We start from the raw sequence: 16,200 nt of genomic DNA on the forward strand, positions 1-16,200 counted from the left end.
GAAATCGCACAGCTTAGCTCAATTTACGTAGCAACACACGCGATATTGTCTTTTTTTTCGTACAAGGTATAGCTGACAGTCCTGTTAAAATCACCATACCACTAAATTAACGATGTTATCATGTCTCCTAGAGAATATAAGGTTCAGGCTATAAAGTATTAGCGTGTTCACGCTCAATTCCTCTCAAAGACATCACCCCATGAATCTGAGGTGGTGCAGATTTCAGGTGGAGTATTCGCATACAGGATGGGAGACTACGGAGAGGGGGGTGATTCCGTCCATTTCTTCCTAGTTGCCGTAAAAAACGGCCCGGAAGATACGGCTTCATTCGTTTTGGCGCACCATTTTGTACAAGAGGTTCGATTGGAGCGCGCCAGTCTTGTGCGGCGCCGCATCTTCCGGGCCGTTTTTTACGACAATTAGCAAGAAATGGATGGAATCACCTCCCTCTCCGCAGTCTCCCATCCCGTATACGAATGCTCCACCTGAAATCTGCACCACCTCAGATTCGTGAGGTGATGCCTTTAATCAACCTTAAAAACGGCTTGGAAAACGAGGGAGCTCGTAGATACGAAGCGTTATGAGGTATTGTTGATGTTTCCTGGGCTGTTTTTCAGAACGATTAGGAAGAATTGGGTGTAAACACACTCATACTCATAATCTGCACCCCGAACTTTATATTGTCCATGAGAGATCCCAACATACTCAATTTCGCTCTTTGGTTCCTTTCAGCTGTGGAAGATAGCAGTGAAGAATGTAGTGTCACTGAGTAAAGAGATTTTTTTTTTGCTCAACCGACTAATGTGAAAAAATGCGTTATCTATGTGGGAGAAAAGGGCGTAAAGATAAACGTTCCTACGACTGATTTTTTTCCAATATTTGTTAAAATGATTACAGATTCCTTTGTTGGGCGCCTTGATGAATAGTAACATGTATTCCAATAGATTTCTTCTAGATAGGGTTTATAAAGTAAGCTAGATGACATTATAGTGCTCACGTACCCTGTAATTTCCTTTGAGGATTCGGTAATCAGGTGTTGGAATCGATTTACTGGCTAATAGTAGTCCGATTTGAACGATAGTGACCACTGCAGAAACAGAGGCACTCGGAGAGGCCGCGACGAATATGTGCGATGTAGGCGATGTATACGAACCAAATGATAGGAGTAGTAAGATCCAGGATTACCATGCTAATGATGTTTACAACCTGAAGCGCAAAATTTTGAGCGAAAATTCAGCGACCTTGTTTTAAATGTTTCGCATGGTCCCATTTTTTGTACTATCGACATCCTGTTTTGGAAAGTTGCAGGATCTCGTAATGCTGATGCTCCAATCAATCCGACCAGCACCATTTATTTGGACCCATACCTATACATCCATGCTAATCTTTAATCCAGTATTCATGCATGACTCCTGGAGCACGATCATATATATATATATATATATATATATATATATATATATATATATATATATATACATATATACATATGTATATATATATATATATATATATACATATATATATATATATATATATATATATATACATACATATATATGTATATATATATGTATATATATATATATATCGACCAATACTGTGTTTCAGGTGACTGGATTATCTTTAAAAAAATTGGATTCGGCATTCTGTCAGCATTTGTTACTTTGCCAAATTCGTTGGTTCTATGAGAATAACTTGGATCGCATAAAATAGAGCGAGAGTTCCAGAAGCGGTGCAAAAATTTTTCAGCCCTATAACCAAACTTGAATTTTTTTTTTGCGTCTACCAGTATGTGTACACGACCTCGTAGATACTGACTTTATTGATTTTTGAGTTTTCGGCTTTAGTTACGTTACTTAATAAATAGGAAATTCCTCAAGTGACCTACCGAATTTTGGTAGATTTGAAGCTCTGTGAGAACAGTAAATAGCAGACTGGGCAGAGCGAAAAAGAATGGTAGAGCACAGCAAATGAAGAACACTTTGACAACCGTGCGATCCCAGTAGTATCGGTTTGAACACTAAATACGCGTTTATGTTCTCTTCCGTTTCAAACACTAGGGTACACGTCAATTATATCGAGCATAAAAATAGAGAGAAGGCAGATTAAATAAGAAAATAATACTAACCATTTTTACAGGGTCAAAATCTTTTTTTTTGTCATTCGGAGAAAATTTTGCTTCTCCTTCGTATTTTACTTTTCTCCATATAGCGATGTACAGTATGATAGCGATCACTGAGGAACCCCTGAAATTGGCTTGCTTCATTTCATTTTGTAGCTTTTTTTTTTGAGAATTTTGTGAGTTGTTGCCCCATAAGTTGTATTTGTTGTATTTTTTTAAATTCAAGCTCACAGTATGCTGTTAGAAAGAAGGGGGAAGTCAGCATTAGTACGCAGAATTCCAAAATCTTTGGCAACTTTTGGTTTTCAACTATCCTCCTCCTCTTCCTTTTATCAATTTTCTAACCTCTAGAGATCGAAATGTGAGATGGATGTAGATTTGTCCGCAGAATTTTTACGACTTCTCATTAGAGAGCACATTCATCACTCAGTAGAATATGGCTAGCGACGCCTTAAATTATGAATCAGAAATGCCATGAGGAGGTTGTTCAAAGTCCCAGAAGTAATGCATGAAGCCGAAAGATACGTTCGTTATTCTTGCAACCTTGATCACCTTGATCACCTTGACTCCCATTGATCTTCGAACTGGTCGAGCGGGCGCCAGTAATTCCTCCATTTGTCCCGATCGCGTACCAGAGTAGCCCAGTGGTTCCTCCTTTCGCGTGGGACACGAAGAGCATCATATTTTTCTTTGAAGGACTTCGTGAAGAAATCAGACCATCGGGTCGGCGGTCTTCCCGTACTGCGCTTAATATCGCGGGGAACCTAGACCCTCACGGCTCTGGTTTAGCGGTTGTCGTTAAAGCGCATCACGTGCCCGGCCCACCTTATTTTACTTTTCTTGGCAAACGCGGCGGCGTCTCTAATCTTCGATCGCTGACGTAGGAGAGAACTTCGACTCCCGTCCCTCACTTGCGTGAAACGGGATCCTCCTAGCATCACTCTCTCAATTGCGCGTTCAATGACGCTCACCGCGTTTTCTTCCTGATTGCGAAATGCCCAGGTTTCCGAAGCATAGGTCAAAGCAGGAAGTACGGTGGTGTTGAAGAGGTGAGCACGGAGCCGGGTGTTCCTGGTCTTCTTCACTACATCCTCGATGCTCTTGTACGCTCCCCAAGCCGCTCGTCTCCTCCTGCCCAGCACCCCGGGGGTCAGGTCGTTCATCATGTTTAGTTCCCGACCCAGATAAACGTAGCTGGTGCATTCGGATATGTTTGTTCCGTTGAGCGTGAATGGGGCATCCGAGACCCATCCGTTCCGCATGAACATCGTCTTTTGTAGATTCAGCTGAAGACCGATGCATCCACATGTTTCGTCGAATTCGGTCAGCATTCGTTCCGCTTAGCTGATGCTAGGTGTTATCAGTACGATGTCATCAGCAAAGCGCAAATGGTGTAGCTGCCGACCATCAACCTTCACTCCCATGTCGTCCCATTCCAACTTTCGCATTGCGTTCTCGAGGGTGGCTGTGAATATTTAGGGTGAAATTGTATCACCCTGTCGGACCCTCTTCACGTCAATGACGATGTTCTTGTAGAATGGCGAAATCCCGGTCGTGAAGCTACTGTACAACTCTCGAAGTACCTTTATGTACTGAGTAGGGACGCCTTGGTTGTCCAAGGCTTCCACGACCCCTTCCGTCTCACCTGAGTCGAAGGCCTTCTTCAAGTGAATGTGGTCAATTGTGCTGAATCCTTTTCGAAACTCTGCCTCGCATGGCTGTCCTTCATCCAAGACTTTTTCAATCCTATCAAGGATTACTCTTGTAAAGAGCTTGTAGATGACGGACAGTAGGCAGATTGGACGATAGTTGCCGATGTCATGTGGATCTCCCTTTTTATACAACAACACGGTCTTGCTGGTCTTCCACTGTTTAGGAACTTTGCATTCCGACAGATAACGTGTAAAGAGCCTCGCCAGGGTGTTGATGAGTACTGGCGGAAGGCTCTTCAGGTGTTCTGGTCTTATTCTGTTGGGACCGGGTGCCGTACGATTTCTTACTGACATGATAGTATGTCGTATTTCGGACGGGAGAACCTCTGGAATGACTTGTCCATCTTCCCTCAGATGGTGAGGAGGTAAGTGGACATGGCTGTCGAAGAGATCAGAGTAGAAGTCGTAGATGATTTCCTCCATCCCTCTTCTCGATGCAGTGGCTGTTTTCTTTGGGTTCCGGAGAGCAGTCATCCTCGTCGACGGGCATAGCGAATGCTTTTCCCCGCCTCTGCAGCTTCAGCTAGCACTTCTGCTCTTCTCTCTTTAAGGTCTTCCTTTACCGCATCTCTGCAAAGCTTTGCGAGCTCGGACGTGAGTTCTTGGTCCTCCTGCGGCTCGTGCTGCTCTACGCTGGCGTATCAGCTCAAGAGTTTCAAGAGACAGGCGTCTCTTGGTGGTTTTAAAACTCTCAGCCTTCTTTGCGCAGTCGTGAAGGTGTTCAACAAGCCGGTCATATTCCTCGTCGATGTTGTCCATTGCGGCATCTTACCAAAAGCCGGCTAGCGTAGCGAAGAGATCCTAGTTGATGGTAGTCCTGGGATTTCTCTCTCTGAACTTGGCGGCTTTCTGCTCTCCTTGTGAAGGAAAATCTTCCTCGGAGGAGGCGGATGGTCCGATCTCGTATAGAACTTTGGTACAACACCGACGTCCGTCATGCAGAACCTTTTAATGACGATGATGTGGTCTATTTCATTACGATACCCTCCACCGGGTGACTCCCACGTCCAGCGTAGAGTGGAGGGCTTCTGGAATTGCCCATCCCATGGATGGTCTTATTCGTCATGATGAACTCGGAGAGCCTCTCCCCCTGGTCATTCCATTGTAGACCGTGGGTCCCGATGTGAAGTTCCTCCGGCGTTCTTCTTGGGCCAACCTTGGCGTTGAAATCGCCAATTATGACCTTGTAGAAGACATGGTCTTCTCGGTAGAACTTCTTTAGGTCCATATAGAAAGCTTCGACTTCTTCTTCTTCGTAGCCTGATGTTGGAGCGTAAGCGACGAAGATAGTCAAAGCTGGTGTTGGGCCACATCTTCTCATCCGCAGACGTCCGATTCGGGTCGTAATTTGTTCAAAAGAGTCGATGTTCTTTGCCATACACGTGTTGACGAGGATGCCAACTCCACCAACACCTCTACTGTCGCATGTTCCTAAGAACAGTTCTTCTCCAGTTTCGCATACGGCGTTGAGAGGGTGACGTCGTCTCGTCTCGGTCAGTCCGATGACGTCGTACTTGATCTTCTTGGCTTGCATCATCAGATCTTCGATGGCCGCTTCCGATGCAAGCGTACGTGCGTTATAAGTACAGATCGCCATCCTAGTCCTTTTCCGTTTTGGTAGCCTACATGACTCCTGCAACCCCGTACTACCTGGCGCTACCGTACCAGGCTTTCCTCCGGAATCAGGAGACTCTTTTCTATTACTGTGTTTTGCGTAAAAATTTTAAAACCCATGGGCAGGTTGCAAGCCTCTAGTCCCATGAATTTCTGGGAGAACTTTCGTTCTCCCGGAGTGGACATGTGGAGCTTATTTGTTGGAGGCGACTCCAAACCCCTCCCTTGCACCTCCCAGTCACTTGATTGTAGGCTTTTGGCCGGACCGACGTGCGGGATACAAAGACGTCATGAGTCAGTCCTGGCTCAGCAGAAACAGGGAGTTCATCCCCTGAATCCACCTGCGTCTCTGGGCAAGCACAAGGTCGCTTTTGGTCCGCGATTAGCCCCCTATCCGCCACCCGGGGACGCGCCACGTAGCCTCGCGACTAACCTGCTGTGATCCCTCTAGTGAGGGAGATCCGTGGATTCTTGCAACATTCAGAAAATTACAGAGATACATGCATATGCAGGAGTTTAAGCAACTTTGAAGCTTGCTTTAAGTAGCGTCAATTAACATGAATAATTTAGGAAAGGGTAATAAAGCGCACTTTTTTCTTTTTGATTGTTTTCTTTGTTATTACTAATTTAATTCGTTTTTACTTACTAATTTAATTTCTTTTTTCATGATTTTTAACTTCGAAAGTTTTAAACTTGTTTATTTTATCCTCATTATTGATGCGTAAGTTTTTTTGGTTTGTTTGTTTTATTTTTAATTAATCAATTTGGTTTATTCTGCTATTGTTTATTTCTCTAATTTTTATTTACTTTTTTTTGGATTTATTCTTGAGTCATTCCTTTATTACAAAACTTATTTGTGTTTCTAAAGAGATCCTCATATATCTCAAGGTGTTGTGTGTTACTATAAAAGCTAATTCATAATCTGATGCACTATCGTTATCTCGTCCCAGTATCAGATAACAACAATCCGCACGAGCTTCACTTTAAAACGATCAAGATGGCCTTATCAGATTTTGAGAGATTTTCCTAACAAAATGATAGCTACCATGCTTGAAGTTCAGCTCAGAAAAGGGAATATGAGTTCTTTTCTGAGCTGATTTTCAGCGTAGGAGAGAAAGAAATCAAATATTTCCGAGCTCGATATTTTCAGTGAAATGCACCCTTTTCATATTTCCTGGGTCTGGTTTGGATGGCTTTCTTTTTCCACCAATCGTTAGCATAGCACTATACAAAAGTGCAAAGTACAATGTAAATAAATGTACCATTGTATTGCGAGAAGTGCAATGTTGGTCCGCGGTGTTCGACGAACAGTTTCACAGACGTCATCAGTTTGGGTGAGGGTATACGATATGAAGCTGTTATAGGTTGCCATCGCAATACAGACTAACGGAAACGAAATGTAGAGAATGAAGACGCTGAAATGGTACGGTATTTGCGACGACGTGCAATGAATGCATGCAGTGCGGCGATCTCCCTTGTTCCCCTGCTCACTAGCTATTATATATTGCGAATTGACTGTCAGACTGGCATCAAGTATTTTCTGGTTGTTTTCTTCTTGGCAGAGGGATACGTTATTTCAGTAGAAGATTTTAAGCAGGATTCCTTCGTTTCTTAGGGAACTCTGTTCAATCCTGCTTACACGAAAGTTAAATTCATGTGCAGAGTTTCCTTGGAACTTATGTTTCCTTGGAGATTGTCGCTTCTTTTCGAGCGCAGTGAAGAGAGCAACAACGAAATTAATCCTACGAAAAGAAATTGGAATTGACGGGATGAAGTGCACGTCGTTGATCAATTCCTTTGGTGATGTACCTACGCGTTCAACTTTCATTTCGGAATCGTTTGAGGTTTATACGTTTGTCTGCAGCCATACGGTGACTTATGCGGCCAGCCGATGTGTAAAGTCAGTGTTTTTTTTTGTTTTTATCCAGAGTGATGTATGACTTGGTCGGCTCGGGGGCGGCTTCGAACTACTCACCTTCCAGTCGTAACGAAACCTTTCACCAACTGTATGTTTCTCTGCAAAAACCTACGTTAAAACTGGTATATCATAGTGAAAAAATGCCATTGAAAAGCGTTCAAGTGCGTCAACAAAACCCTGTATGGCGATTGGATTATAGACGAAGTTCCGAACAACAGAGCACGTCTGTACGGTGATCTGAAACTCGGATTACCTTGAGGAATGCGATAGAATTGTTAGAAAATATCATTTTTGGCAAGAATAATCGGTTAGTACAACCTCAAAGAGCGTAACAGCCTTAGGATGTATGTAGGAAGTTTTGAAAAAATCGTCCAGACTAAAAATACAACAGGGAAGGCTTCCTATTTCTCGATATCATTTGAAAAATTGAGTTTCTTTCTCTTGTATCTACTTGTGTTCAATGTCAAACCCATTGGATGACAGTGGTATGTTCTCTTACATTGATGAAATTGTTGAAATTACTGAGATATAGCTAACGATACAAGAAGTATCCAGAAAAAAAAAAGAAAATGTCTATCCATGGCCTTATCCATCTTTTTCACCATTAGCGTTAGAGTTCCAGGAGAAATCATTTCCTCTTCTTCTTTCTTTCTCTCTTTCTCTCTCTCCCTCCCTCTCTCCTCACGTACCCCAAATACTGCACCGAATACTCAGCAATTGAAGAACATCTTCGTGCTTTGTGGAAAGCTCATCAATATCTCAATCGTTCAAAGACTCTGCAAAAGTGTCAGCAGACTTTATTTGATCGTTGCATTCGCCGCCTAGTCATTTTCACAATCTTACTATCGTTCATGTCCCTTGACAAAAATTGTTTTTATTCGCATCGCTATGGAATTTTTCGAAACGTTAGAAAATACGGACACGAGTTGTTTCACCTGCTGATCTAGAATCACGAAGTAGCTGATATCAAAAGCAAGATCGTATAACGAAGCGACCAGAAAAAACCCGCAGTGGATGGCAAGTAGTCGCTGAGGACGACTATGAAGATGCCTCGTCAGCAGAATACTAAGCAGAACAGTGAATACGAGAATAACAGCGAAAATATGAATAGGTAAAGTTGCCAACACGGTTGGCAAATGAAATGTTTCAACTATTTCCGGGATCCCGGTCGGCATAGGGGATCGTCTTTGGCTCATTGTGGGAGTTGTAGCTGCATGAGCTGAAAAAGAAAGAATAATTACGGAAACTGCAATTCATAGTGTCGTCGAAGAGGAGTTTAATTGTCTTTGGAGTTCTTAAGGATATTTTGAGCAGTTGAACGCCAACTGGACTTGATCTACGTATATTTACCTGCAAGTAGAATAAAATGGAGTTTCTCGAAGATTTTCGATTTTAGCGGTGAAGAATTAAAGAATTGTGGATTTTTTTCGAAAAAATAAATCCATCTAGCACTTAAAACATTAAAATCATACTTTCACTGAAATCGCTACTATTGTGACTCTTGCTTCTGTTCTAAAAGCGTCTCCTTGTTTTCGTAGCAGCAAAAAGAAAACTTAGTCGTGCTAATCCTCAGAATATCGTGAGGGCTCAGTTTGAATTAAGGATACTACACTATTACTATTATTACTCCTGTGAAAGTTTTGGAATTCGAATGTCGAATTTGTGTGGTTTGAGCTTTGCTTTGAAATTGAAATAATCGCTAGATTCATGGAACAATGCGGATATTGGAGGTAATGATGGAGTGCAACTCTTTCGAAATGGGTGTTCATGGTTGAAAAACTGACATGGATGTTCTGAAGCATTTTCACCTGTCAAGAATCTAAGAGCCGCTTTTTTTTTCGCAACGTCAGCTTGATTTCCATGTGGATTCTGCTAATTAAATATCAAACAAGTCTTTGCAAAAGGTCTGGAGGGCCATTTCTGCTCACTTGGATTGTGAGAGATGTTCATAGATCTCGAGAATAGTAAGTGATGAATGGTAGATAGCAGCTCAATACAACTGCCGGCTATTCGATAGGATTCGGGAATTGTAGGCAGACTATCCGTGTTTCACTTTGAAAATGGCTAGAATCAGTGTGCACTAAAGTGCAGACCTCTCAATCCAAAATTATATTTTATTAGTAAACCTCAGCCGAGTCAAACCCATGCCAGTTTAATTCCTTCTTTGATATCCGCTTGTTTTTGCTGATTTTTCACTTTTAACTCAGCATACACTTATGTTCAAAGGGCGCTTTAGGAGTAATTAACTAATAAATAAGTGGTTCTTTTTTCTTGCCAGATCACAACGATCTACTCTTGCGAGTTGTCGAAGAAAAGTGCCTGTACTCGGCACAGTTGTGCAGAACAATCACAAAATTTAAAGCGAGACTCACCGATGGATCGTGCTGAATTCAGTGTGTTATTAATAGCTCTTTTTCTGAGTACAGAAAAGCTATAAACTACGATTTTTATTACACTGACAAATATATACTATAAGTGGATTTGTCTAATTAACGCGAAACTTCAAAAGGATCAGGTTGTACAAAATTTTCTGCGAAATAGTTTTGCAGGGAATCATGTCTGATGATAGAGGATGTATGTACTAGAGATGAAGCGCTGTTAAAAAGAAGAACCCATGTTTGGCGCACCATTATACCCACTGTGCGCCCATCTTCCGTTTTTTACCAATACAAAAACGGAATCACCTCCCTCTTCGTAGTCTCCCATCCCGTATACGAGTACTCCACCTGAAATCTGCACCACCTCAGATTCGTGGGGTGATGCCTTTAAGCGAATAATTCAAAAAGTGTGAAGAATCGTTCCATAGCGTTTCAAAGACTGTTAACTCGTTCAATAGATGCCCTCATCACTGAGTTTAGTCGTACTAATTAGTAATACGGCTAAACTCAGTGATATACTAACGCTAATAACGTTGACTGATTCAACTAGTCTGAATTCTAGGGTTTCTAGACTTGGAATGGGTGAATCATTGAAATTATTAGGGTTGTATAAGAAATTCTCAGTAATGGATACGGCTATGGGACACAATTTAATGTTAAGTGCAGCAAGGTGAGAGCACTGCAAGAAAATGATTTCAGCAAGAATTTTCTGGAAACTGTTTGCAGAGAATGCAGTGAAAAATTTGATTGAGCTTTTATTTACATGGTGATAAAACAACAAAGATGGGGAATACCAAGAAATTATTTATTAACGTCTAACTAAGTTCTACTCAAGTATCCATTTGTCCAGCAATGATTCGACTGGCTATCATAATCAAAAAAAGGTCCCTACCTCTATCCACCGTTTACATATAGGCTTGGGGCACCGGTACCTGACTGGTAGGCGGGAGATTGGGAGATGAAAAACGACGCACTTGAATGCGAATCTTGCGCGAACAACTTTGTTAATAATTGTATGGGAGGGGGAGGTGGGGTGGAGGGGGCGTGGTTAAGTGCATCTGCATGCTGTAGAAAGTTCCGAAAGTTCCTACTCGATTGACTCCTTCCTCATTTCCCCAGTTCTAGTTGTGCATATGAATGAGTCAGCGCTGCTGTCTGTAGCATTGTTCACGAATATCTATGTAACTTTAACAAAAACATGTAAAGATTTTTCCTGTGGCTAAAAAAATGGTGACAGTCAATAGATTTCTCCACACTGAGCACCTGCGACTCGTTAGACCGCAATAGTGGCTATTCATTCGGCTACTGTTATTCCCAAGAAGACAGCAATAAACAAGCAAATAAAGAAACATAGCATTACTGGCATTGTAGACTTTTTCATGTAGATTTCTCTCAAGATTCAGAGATCTACATGGAAAAGTCATTCTCACGCCGTTTCCATGTCTTTCCAAGAGTTTCATCCCCAACAAGTAAATGACGTTAAATAATAATAATAATAATGTAATGTTTGTGAACCACTAAAACTGGATTTATAGAAAAACTGCACATGCGGGAAATGAAGGACAATCTTTTTTGCTTGAGAGGAAAAAAGACGACTGCTAAAATGCGAAACAAAACCAATTATGGGAGAGGAGCCGTTCATTAATGATTTGTTTGGACGTAGCGCGAAAGCTTCTCAGAAATGTTCTGCAACCTATTGTTTGTTTTAGGTGTATTTCACACGGAATACCGATGAAATTGAAGATTGCATGGAGGGCATGAGTTGAGAAAACCTTTGTTAGTCCCAAAGGGTTTCTCCATGCTTTCAACTTCATTTTCATTTTGTAAAAGTCGAACAGATTCAAAGATTTTCTTTTGAATGTGGTGTCTGATAAGAGTATTTATTTCGCTTTTTTTATTGCTCAAATATTACCTCGGATTTGTGTTTTAGATTCAATTTATATGCCTTACAGGCATAAGAAAGATCCACGCATAGCAGTGTCAGCCGGAAATGATGGTTTCGTTCACGTTTTCGATGCGGATACGGGAGAAATTCAGGGGAGCGTACAGTTACAACAGGTATTTCGCCTACTTTTAACTGAGAGAAATCAGCTGATGTGAAGAGCTTCCAGAGTGACAAAGTTCGTGGGATTACATGGTGCGAAGTACGTCCAGATCTACTAGCGATACAATACTATCAGCATGCGACAGAATTCCGATCGATAGAAAGCGGTGATGAGGTGAGATTGCGAATGATGGTGATTTTGTTATTTGTTCCGGAGAACTATTGAATCTTTTAATGTTTTTACATTATTATTATTTTATTCGTTTTTATTTTGGACTAATAGTTCGATATATGGAAACAAGAAAAAATTAGTGAAATTGGCTTTAGTCGGATTTTTAAAAAAACTGACTTGTCTGTAAATAATTCCTCTTGGTTTTTCTAGAGCAGGATTTTTTTCTTGGAGAAATCTATACCTGTGACTGTTTCAGTCGCGGAGATTTTCATTGTATTGAGATGTATGGTCTTCGATATTGTTATGATATCGACTGTTGAGGAGAAAGACTTGGAACCTTATGGTTTTGTTCATATTTAATGAAGCGTGAGTGTCATCTTGGTTGCAGATTACTCCATCATTTCCTAGCAGTAACAGATTAAAGCTCATATTAATCTCGACCTACGTCTACTTTCTGCAGATTTACATTAGGAAAATCCAAATTTCTGCGGATAAAACTTTTTCAACGTTTGCTAGTATTGTACTCACAGTCGTCGCAAGCGCTACATAGAACCAATATCAATTGAAAGTAGACGTGTTAAAGCAGAATTATCCTTTGGAATGAAAGAGAGGACAAAAAAGGACCACTGGGACAGTATCGGCATTTACGTGATCATGTGAACAGGCGTTCCGACATCCAAAAAGTACCTTCCTGGAAAGCCATCCACTGTAGCTGTTTCAGAAAGAACTCTTCCCTGACCTTCTACCATAGGCGTCTAGGGCACAAGTGGTATAACTTTTAGTAATTAATGTATCAAAATAAGATGTTCGCTGTTGTTCATCTACATCTGTGGAGGCACCAAGAATCTAAAAGTTTCGTAAAATAGACGAATCGATTCCTCGACCTATCGTAGTCTTGTCATCGACTGTGCAACAAGTGTGCAGTATGAGTTCCATTTCTCATTGCGCTGATACTCCGTCGTCATATCGTCATGTTCATTCTTATCACTTATTTCTCTTTTTTCACTGGACCAAATCGAGCGGCATTGATTCTTCTTAGCTATCAATCTCATACCTTTCTACATAGTTTTGGTCACATTTTTCGCAGTACAGTATTTGATACTGAACAGTCCCCTTTCAATGAATTAAGTAGTCGAATTAAGACTGGGTATACGCTGTGCGCAGTACAAACGCCCCGACTCCACAGTACAGTAAACACTTAAATCGATTTTCTCTTCTAGAAGACCTTTGTTAAGAATTCTCTATTAGTAATAAAATTGCAATTGAATTTTGTTTGGCTGCACCAGGTGTTTTACAGAATGCTGTCAGACCCAATTACAATTCTTAATAGTTTCTTGTAAACCATCTATTATGTGGCGACGATTATATTTGCGTTTTAGCCCTTGCGTTCTGAGAAATACATCATTCGAAAACAATGAATGTTTCATGTTAGCCGCAGCGCTAGTACCGAAAAATTCAGGTTTCCTAAAACTTCCTCGTAAATACCGGATCGTTCTAAATTAGTAAATCGAACTTACTGGAAAATTTACTCTTAGCAGTTTGGTTTCTTCAATTTTTTCGCAAGTTTTTTCCATGTTTCATCTATGCTATTTCAGGAAAGTACTGTTGGTCGACTTGATGTCAACCTAGTACCGGCATGGGTTAGCGCTGCTCCTGTTGGAGCATCGTTTGCTGCTGGTGGACGTATGGCGACCCACTACCGGCTGTGGGATGATGTGAAACAGGCGTGGCAGTATACCGTTGAGCTTAGGAAGGTGAGTGAATGTTATACTTATACTTATATGGCTATTCTACTGTTGGAAAAACGAACACTATACTCCAGTAGACCATAGTTTACAACATAGAGGATGTAGGGTGGCACATTTTTTGTACTGAAAGAAATGATTCGCCTATATTCCACTGTTCATGTAAACATTTCCATATATTAGGTTCTAAACTTTCGAGAAACATTTTTTTCAATATTTTCCTGAAATTTTCCGCGAGCTTCTGGATTTGATTTCAAAAACATATAAATAGGACAGCTAAAAGCCTTCTTAATTATCTGTAGCTCATTCGATTTTAATGGTATTCCAATTAATTATGGAACATAAACCACGTGACCTTCGACTGCTTGGACTTCGACAAGGACGTTCCATTGCCGTGACCCACCGCTATATTTCCACAGTAGTGGATGAAGATGTTGTTGTTTATGGCACATTGGTTCAAGAACTTCAGAGAAGGCAACTATGAGCTTGACGATGAACCCCATTCCCCAAGGAAACTTAAGATTGATTTGGATGGACTAACAGCCGCTATTGAAGCCGATCCTCCTCGCACCACTCGTGATCTTGCAACTGAGTTCAAGTGTTCACAACCATAATTGCAAAACATCTCCATGAATTGGGAAAGACATAAAAATATGTCAGATGGATACCCCATAAGTTGTCACCTGGTCAGCTTGGAACGAGAATCATTGCTTTTACGTATTCGCTAAGTTACAAACAGCACTTTGACTGGCTGAAGAACTTAGTCACTGCAGATGAGAAATGGGTGATGTACGCAAATCATAACCGGTAGAAAATCAGAATCACATGGATGCAAAAAACTACGATAACATGGACCATCTCGAAATGGAAAAGGAAAAGATTTTTTTTATGAGCCACCAGATTTCTACGAAGATGGTATAAAATTATTACCAACAAGATGGCATTACATACTCGACAACAACACTTCATATCTCTTAATTATATTCTGTTCAAAAGAAGTAAATTAAAGAATAAATATCTGAAAATGCTTCTGGAAAGTCTACAATCTAATACATAGAACACTGGATGATCGTCACCAAGATTCTGAACTCAAAAACAATTTAAAAAACATTTGCAGTGAAAAACATAGTTAAAGTTAAGGATAATGGGGAAAAATGTTCTCAAATTCCAGGCCTAAATACTAGGATTCGATATTTTGATGTTTTCATGTCGTAAGTAAAAAGTCTGGTGGATCAGAGCTGAATTAGGAAGATAAAATAAGCAGACTGTAACAAGGATAATGATTATGAATCAACGACAGTGGGCTTATAACGAAGGCGTTTTTCTTCGGGATTAGCACGTGTGTGGATCAGGTACATTGAAAGTATCGGTAACACATTTTCACATGATTAGCCGCCACCGTTTAATGAGACCCGTAATTCAATTGCACGCATCTGATAGAATTGACTCTTTCTCTTTCTGGTTGAAAATAGATTTATGATATGTGCAGTTTTTTCACAAGAATTACGTGCAATTCTAGAAGAAATTACTATGGAAATTGAATTGGAACACTACTTCGATTGGCTGGTGTATTTTTTTTTTCGTGTAGAAGTTCTTTCCGTCTAATGATACAGACTGCAGTCGTCAATTCTTCTGGACAATAGCACCCAAGATAAAATTAAGTAGAACCGTTTGAAACTGGTTGGAAACGTTTTACGAAAAATATGTCCCTCAATAGCTGCCTTTTAATTATGAAACATTTCGTTAGAAATCTTCTACGAGATGCAGTGAATGCTTCATACATTATGCTGACTATTTTCCGAAGTTTCACAAGAAAGAATGTGCTCTCTCAAGATTGCATCTCCAGTTATAATAAACCAGTCTGAACGTCCGGCTAAATCCGGACTTCAGACATTTTGTGGCGTTTCCTTCACTCGCCATCACTGATCAATGAAAATTAATAATAGTGGTATTTCGTCCAAAGTAGGAATTGTGCTTTTCTAACAGCGCCTTCTTCTTTCTTTTTTTAAAAATTTAGGCGAAAGACTTCATAGTTTTCTTTCAATTCGCGTCACTTCTATATTTGAAGAACATTCAAACTTTAGCTTTAAACATCCCTTCGATACCAACATAATCTAGACACGATTTGAAAACATTACCCTAAGTATGGGTTTTCTTCCTGTTTTTTCCCCAACAGCTATCACAGAATGATGTTTAACATAAAATGACGTGAACGACATCATTGTATTGATAAAGATAATGTTCCACGTCTGATCACGCAAACTGTTTGCTACTATTTAAGCGGCCGGTTTCATTCTTGTTTTCTTTTTGTGAGGAAGGAATGTTACCAATCTGAGGCTAACGTGCAAAGAAATAGAGACACGTAGGAGTCATAAGTGAAGCCCAGCCCTGGCATCGGCTATGAAACGGTTGCAACGAATCGAACATCTGGAGCGGCATGCACACGAAATTACTGCGCGATGCTATTGCACTATGACGCAACAATCTCACGT

At 40.7% G+C, this 16,200-nt stretch overlaps 5 protein-coding genes across 7 annotated transcripts in view; 1 reads left to right on the top strand and 4 right to left on the bottom strand.

Moving 5' to 3' along the window:
* Positions 1–1,047: 1,047 nt before the first annotated feature.
* On the bottom strand, positions 1,048–3,456 carry RB195_001820 (uncharacterized protein; the record flags this gene model as incomplete). 2 transcript variants are annotated; one of them, XM_064198777.1, is made up of 4 exons in its annotated part: positions 1,048–1,206; positions 1,892–2,023; positions 2,132–2,249; positions 2,951–3,456. In XM_064198777.1, the coding sequence occupies 4 exons, from the start codon at positions 3,454–3,456 to the stop codon at positions 1,048–1,050; spliced, it is 915 nt and encodes a 304-aa protein (XP_064054658.1). The 2 variants fall into 2 exon arrangements, with proteins under 2 accessions (XP_064054658.1, XP_064054659.1); XM_064198778.1 differs by lacking the exons at positions 1,048–1,206; positions 1,892–2,023; positions 2,132–2,249 and having other exon boundaries at positions 2,911–3,456.
* A 144-nt stretch (positions 3,457–3,600) lies between these two features.
* Positions 3,601–4,311, bottom strand: RB195_001821 (uncharacterized protein; the record flags this gene model as incomplete). The annotated part of the gene is made up of 1 exon (XM_064198779.1): positions 3,601–4,311. The coding sequence occupies one exon, from the start codon at positions 4,309–4,311 to the stop codon at positions 3,601–3,603; it is 711 nt and encodes a 236-aa protein (XP_064054660.1).
* A 72-nt stretch (positions 4,312–4,383) lies between these two features.
* RB195_001822 (uncharacterized protein) lies at positions 4,384–4,596 on the bottom strand (the record flags this gene model as incomplete). Its single annotated transcript, XM_064198780.1, has 1 exon — positions 4,384–4,596. The coding sequence occupies one exon, from the start codon at positions 4,594–4,596 to the stop codon at positions 4,384–4,386; it is 213 nt and encodes a 70-aa protein (XP_064054661.1).
* A 208-nt stretch (positions 4,597–4,804) lies between these two features.
* Positions 4,805–5,434, bottom strand: RB195_001823 (uncharacterized protein; the record flags this gene model as incomplete). Its single annotated transcript, XM_064198781.1, has 1 exon — positions 4,805–5,434. One exon carries the CDS (start codon positions 5,432–5,434, stop codon positions 4,805–4,807), a length of 630 nt encoding a protein of 209 aa, XP_064054662.1.
* A 2,975-nt stretch (positions 5,435–8,409) lies between these two features.
* RB195_001824 (uncharacterized protein) overlaps positions 8,410–16,200 on the top strand; it is a gene marked incomplete at both ends in the record, with an annotated part of 20,817 nt that continues 13,026 nt past the window's right edge. The window contains 5 exons of one of the 2 annotated variants that reach the window (XM_064198782.1): positions 8,410–8,480; positions 10,310–10,417; positions 11,700–11,805; positions 11,859–11,966; positions 13,559–13,717. In XM_064198782.1, coding sequence (XP_064054663.1) covers positions 8,410–8,480; positions 10,310–10,417; positions 11,700–11,805; positions 11,859–11,966; positions 13,559–13,717 — 552 coding nt within the window. Of the gene's footprint in view, positions 8,481–10,309; positions 10,418–11,699; positions 11,806–11,858; positions 11,967–13,558; positions 13,718–16,200 lie in introns of those variants that run through there. The other variant, XM_064198783.1, reaches the window with a different exon arrangement.

This window comes from Necator americanus, chromosome IV, assembly GCF_031761385.1.
Source record: "Necator americanus strain Aroian chromosome IV, whole genome shotgun sequence".
Lineage (NCBI taxonomy): Eukaryota > Metazoa > Nematoda > Chromadorea > Rhabditida > Ancylostomatidae > Necator > Necator americanus.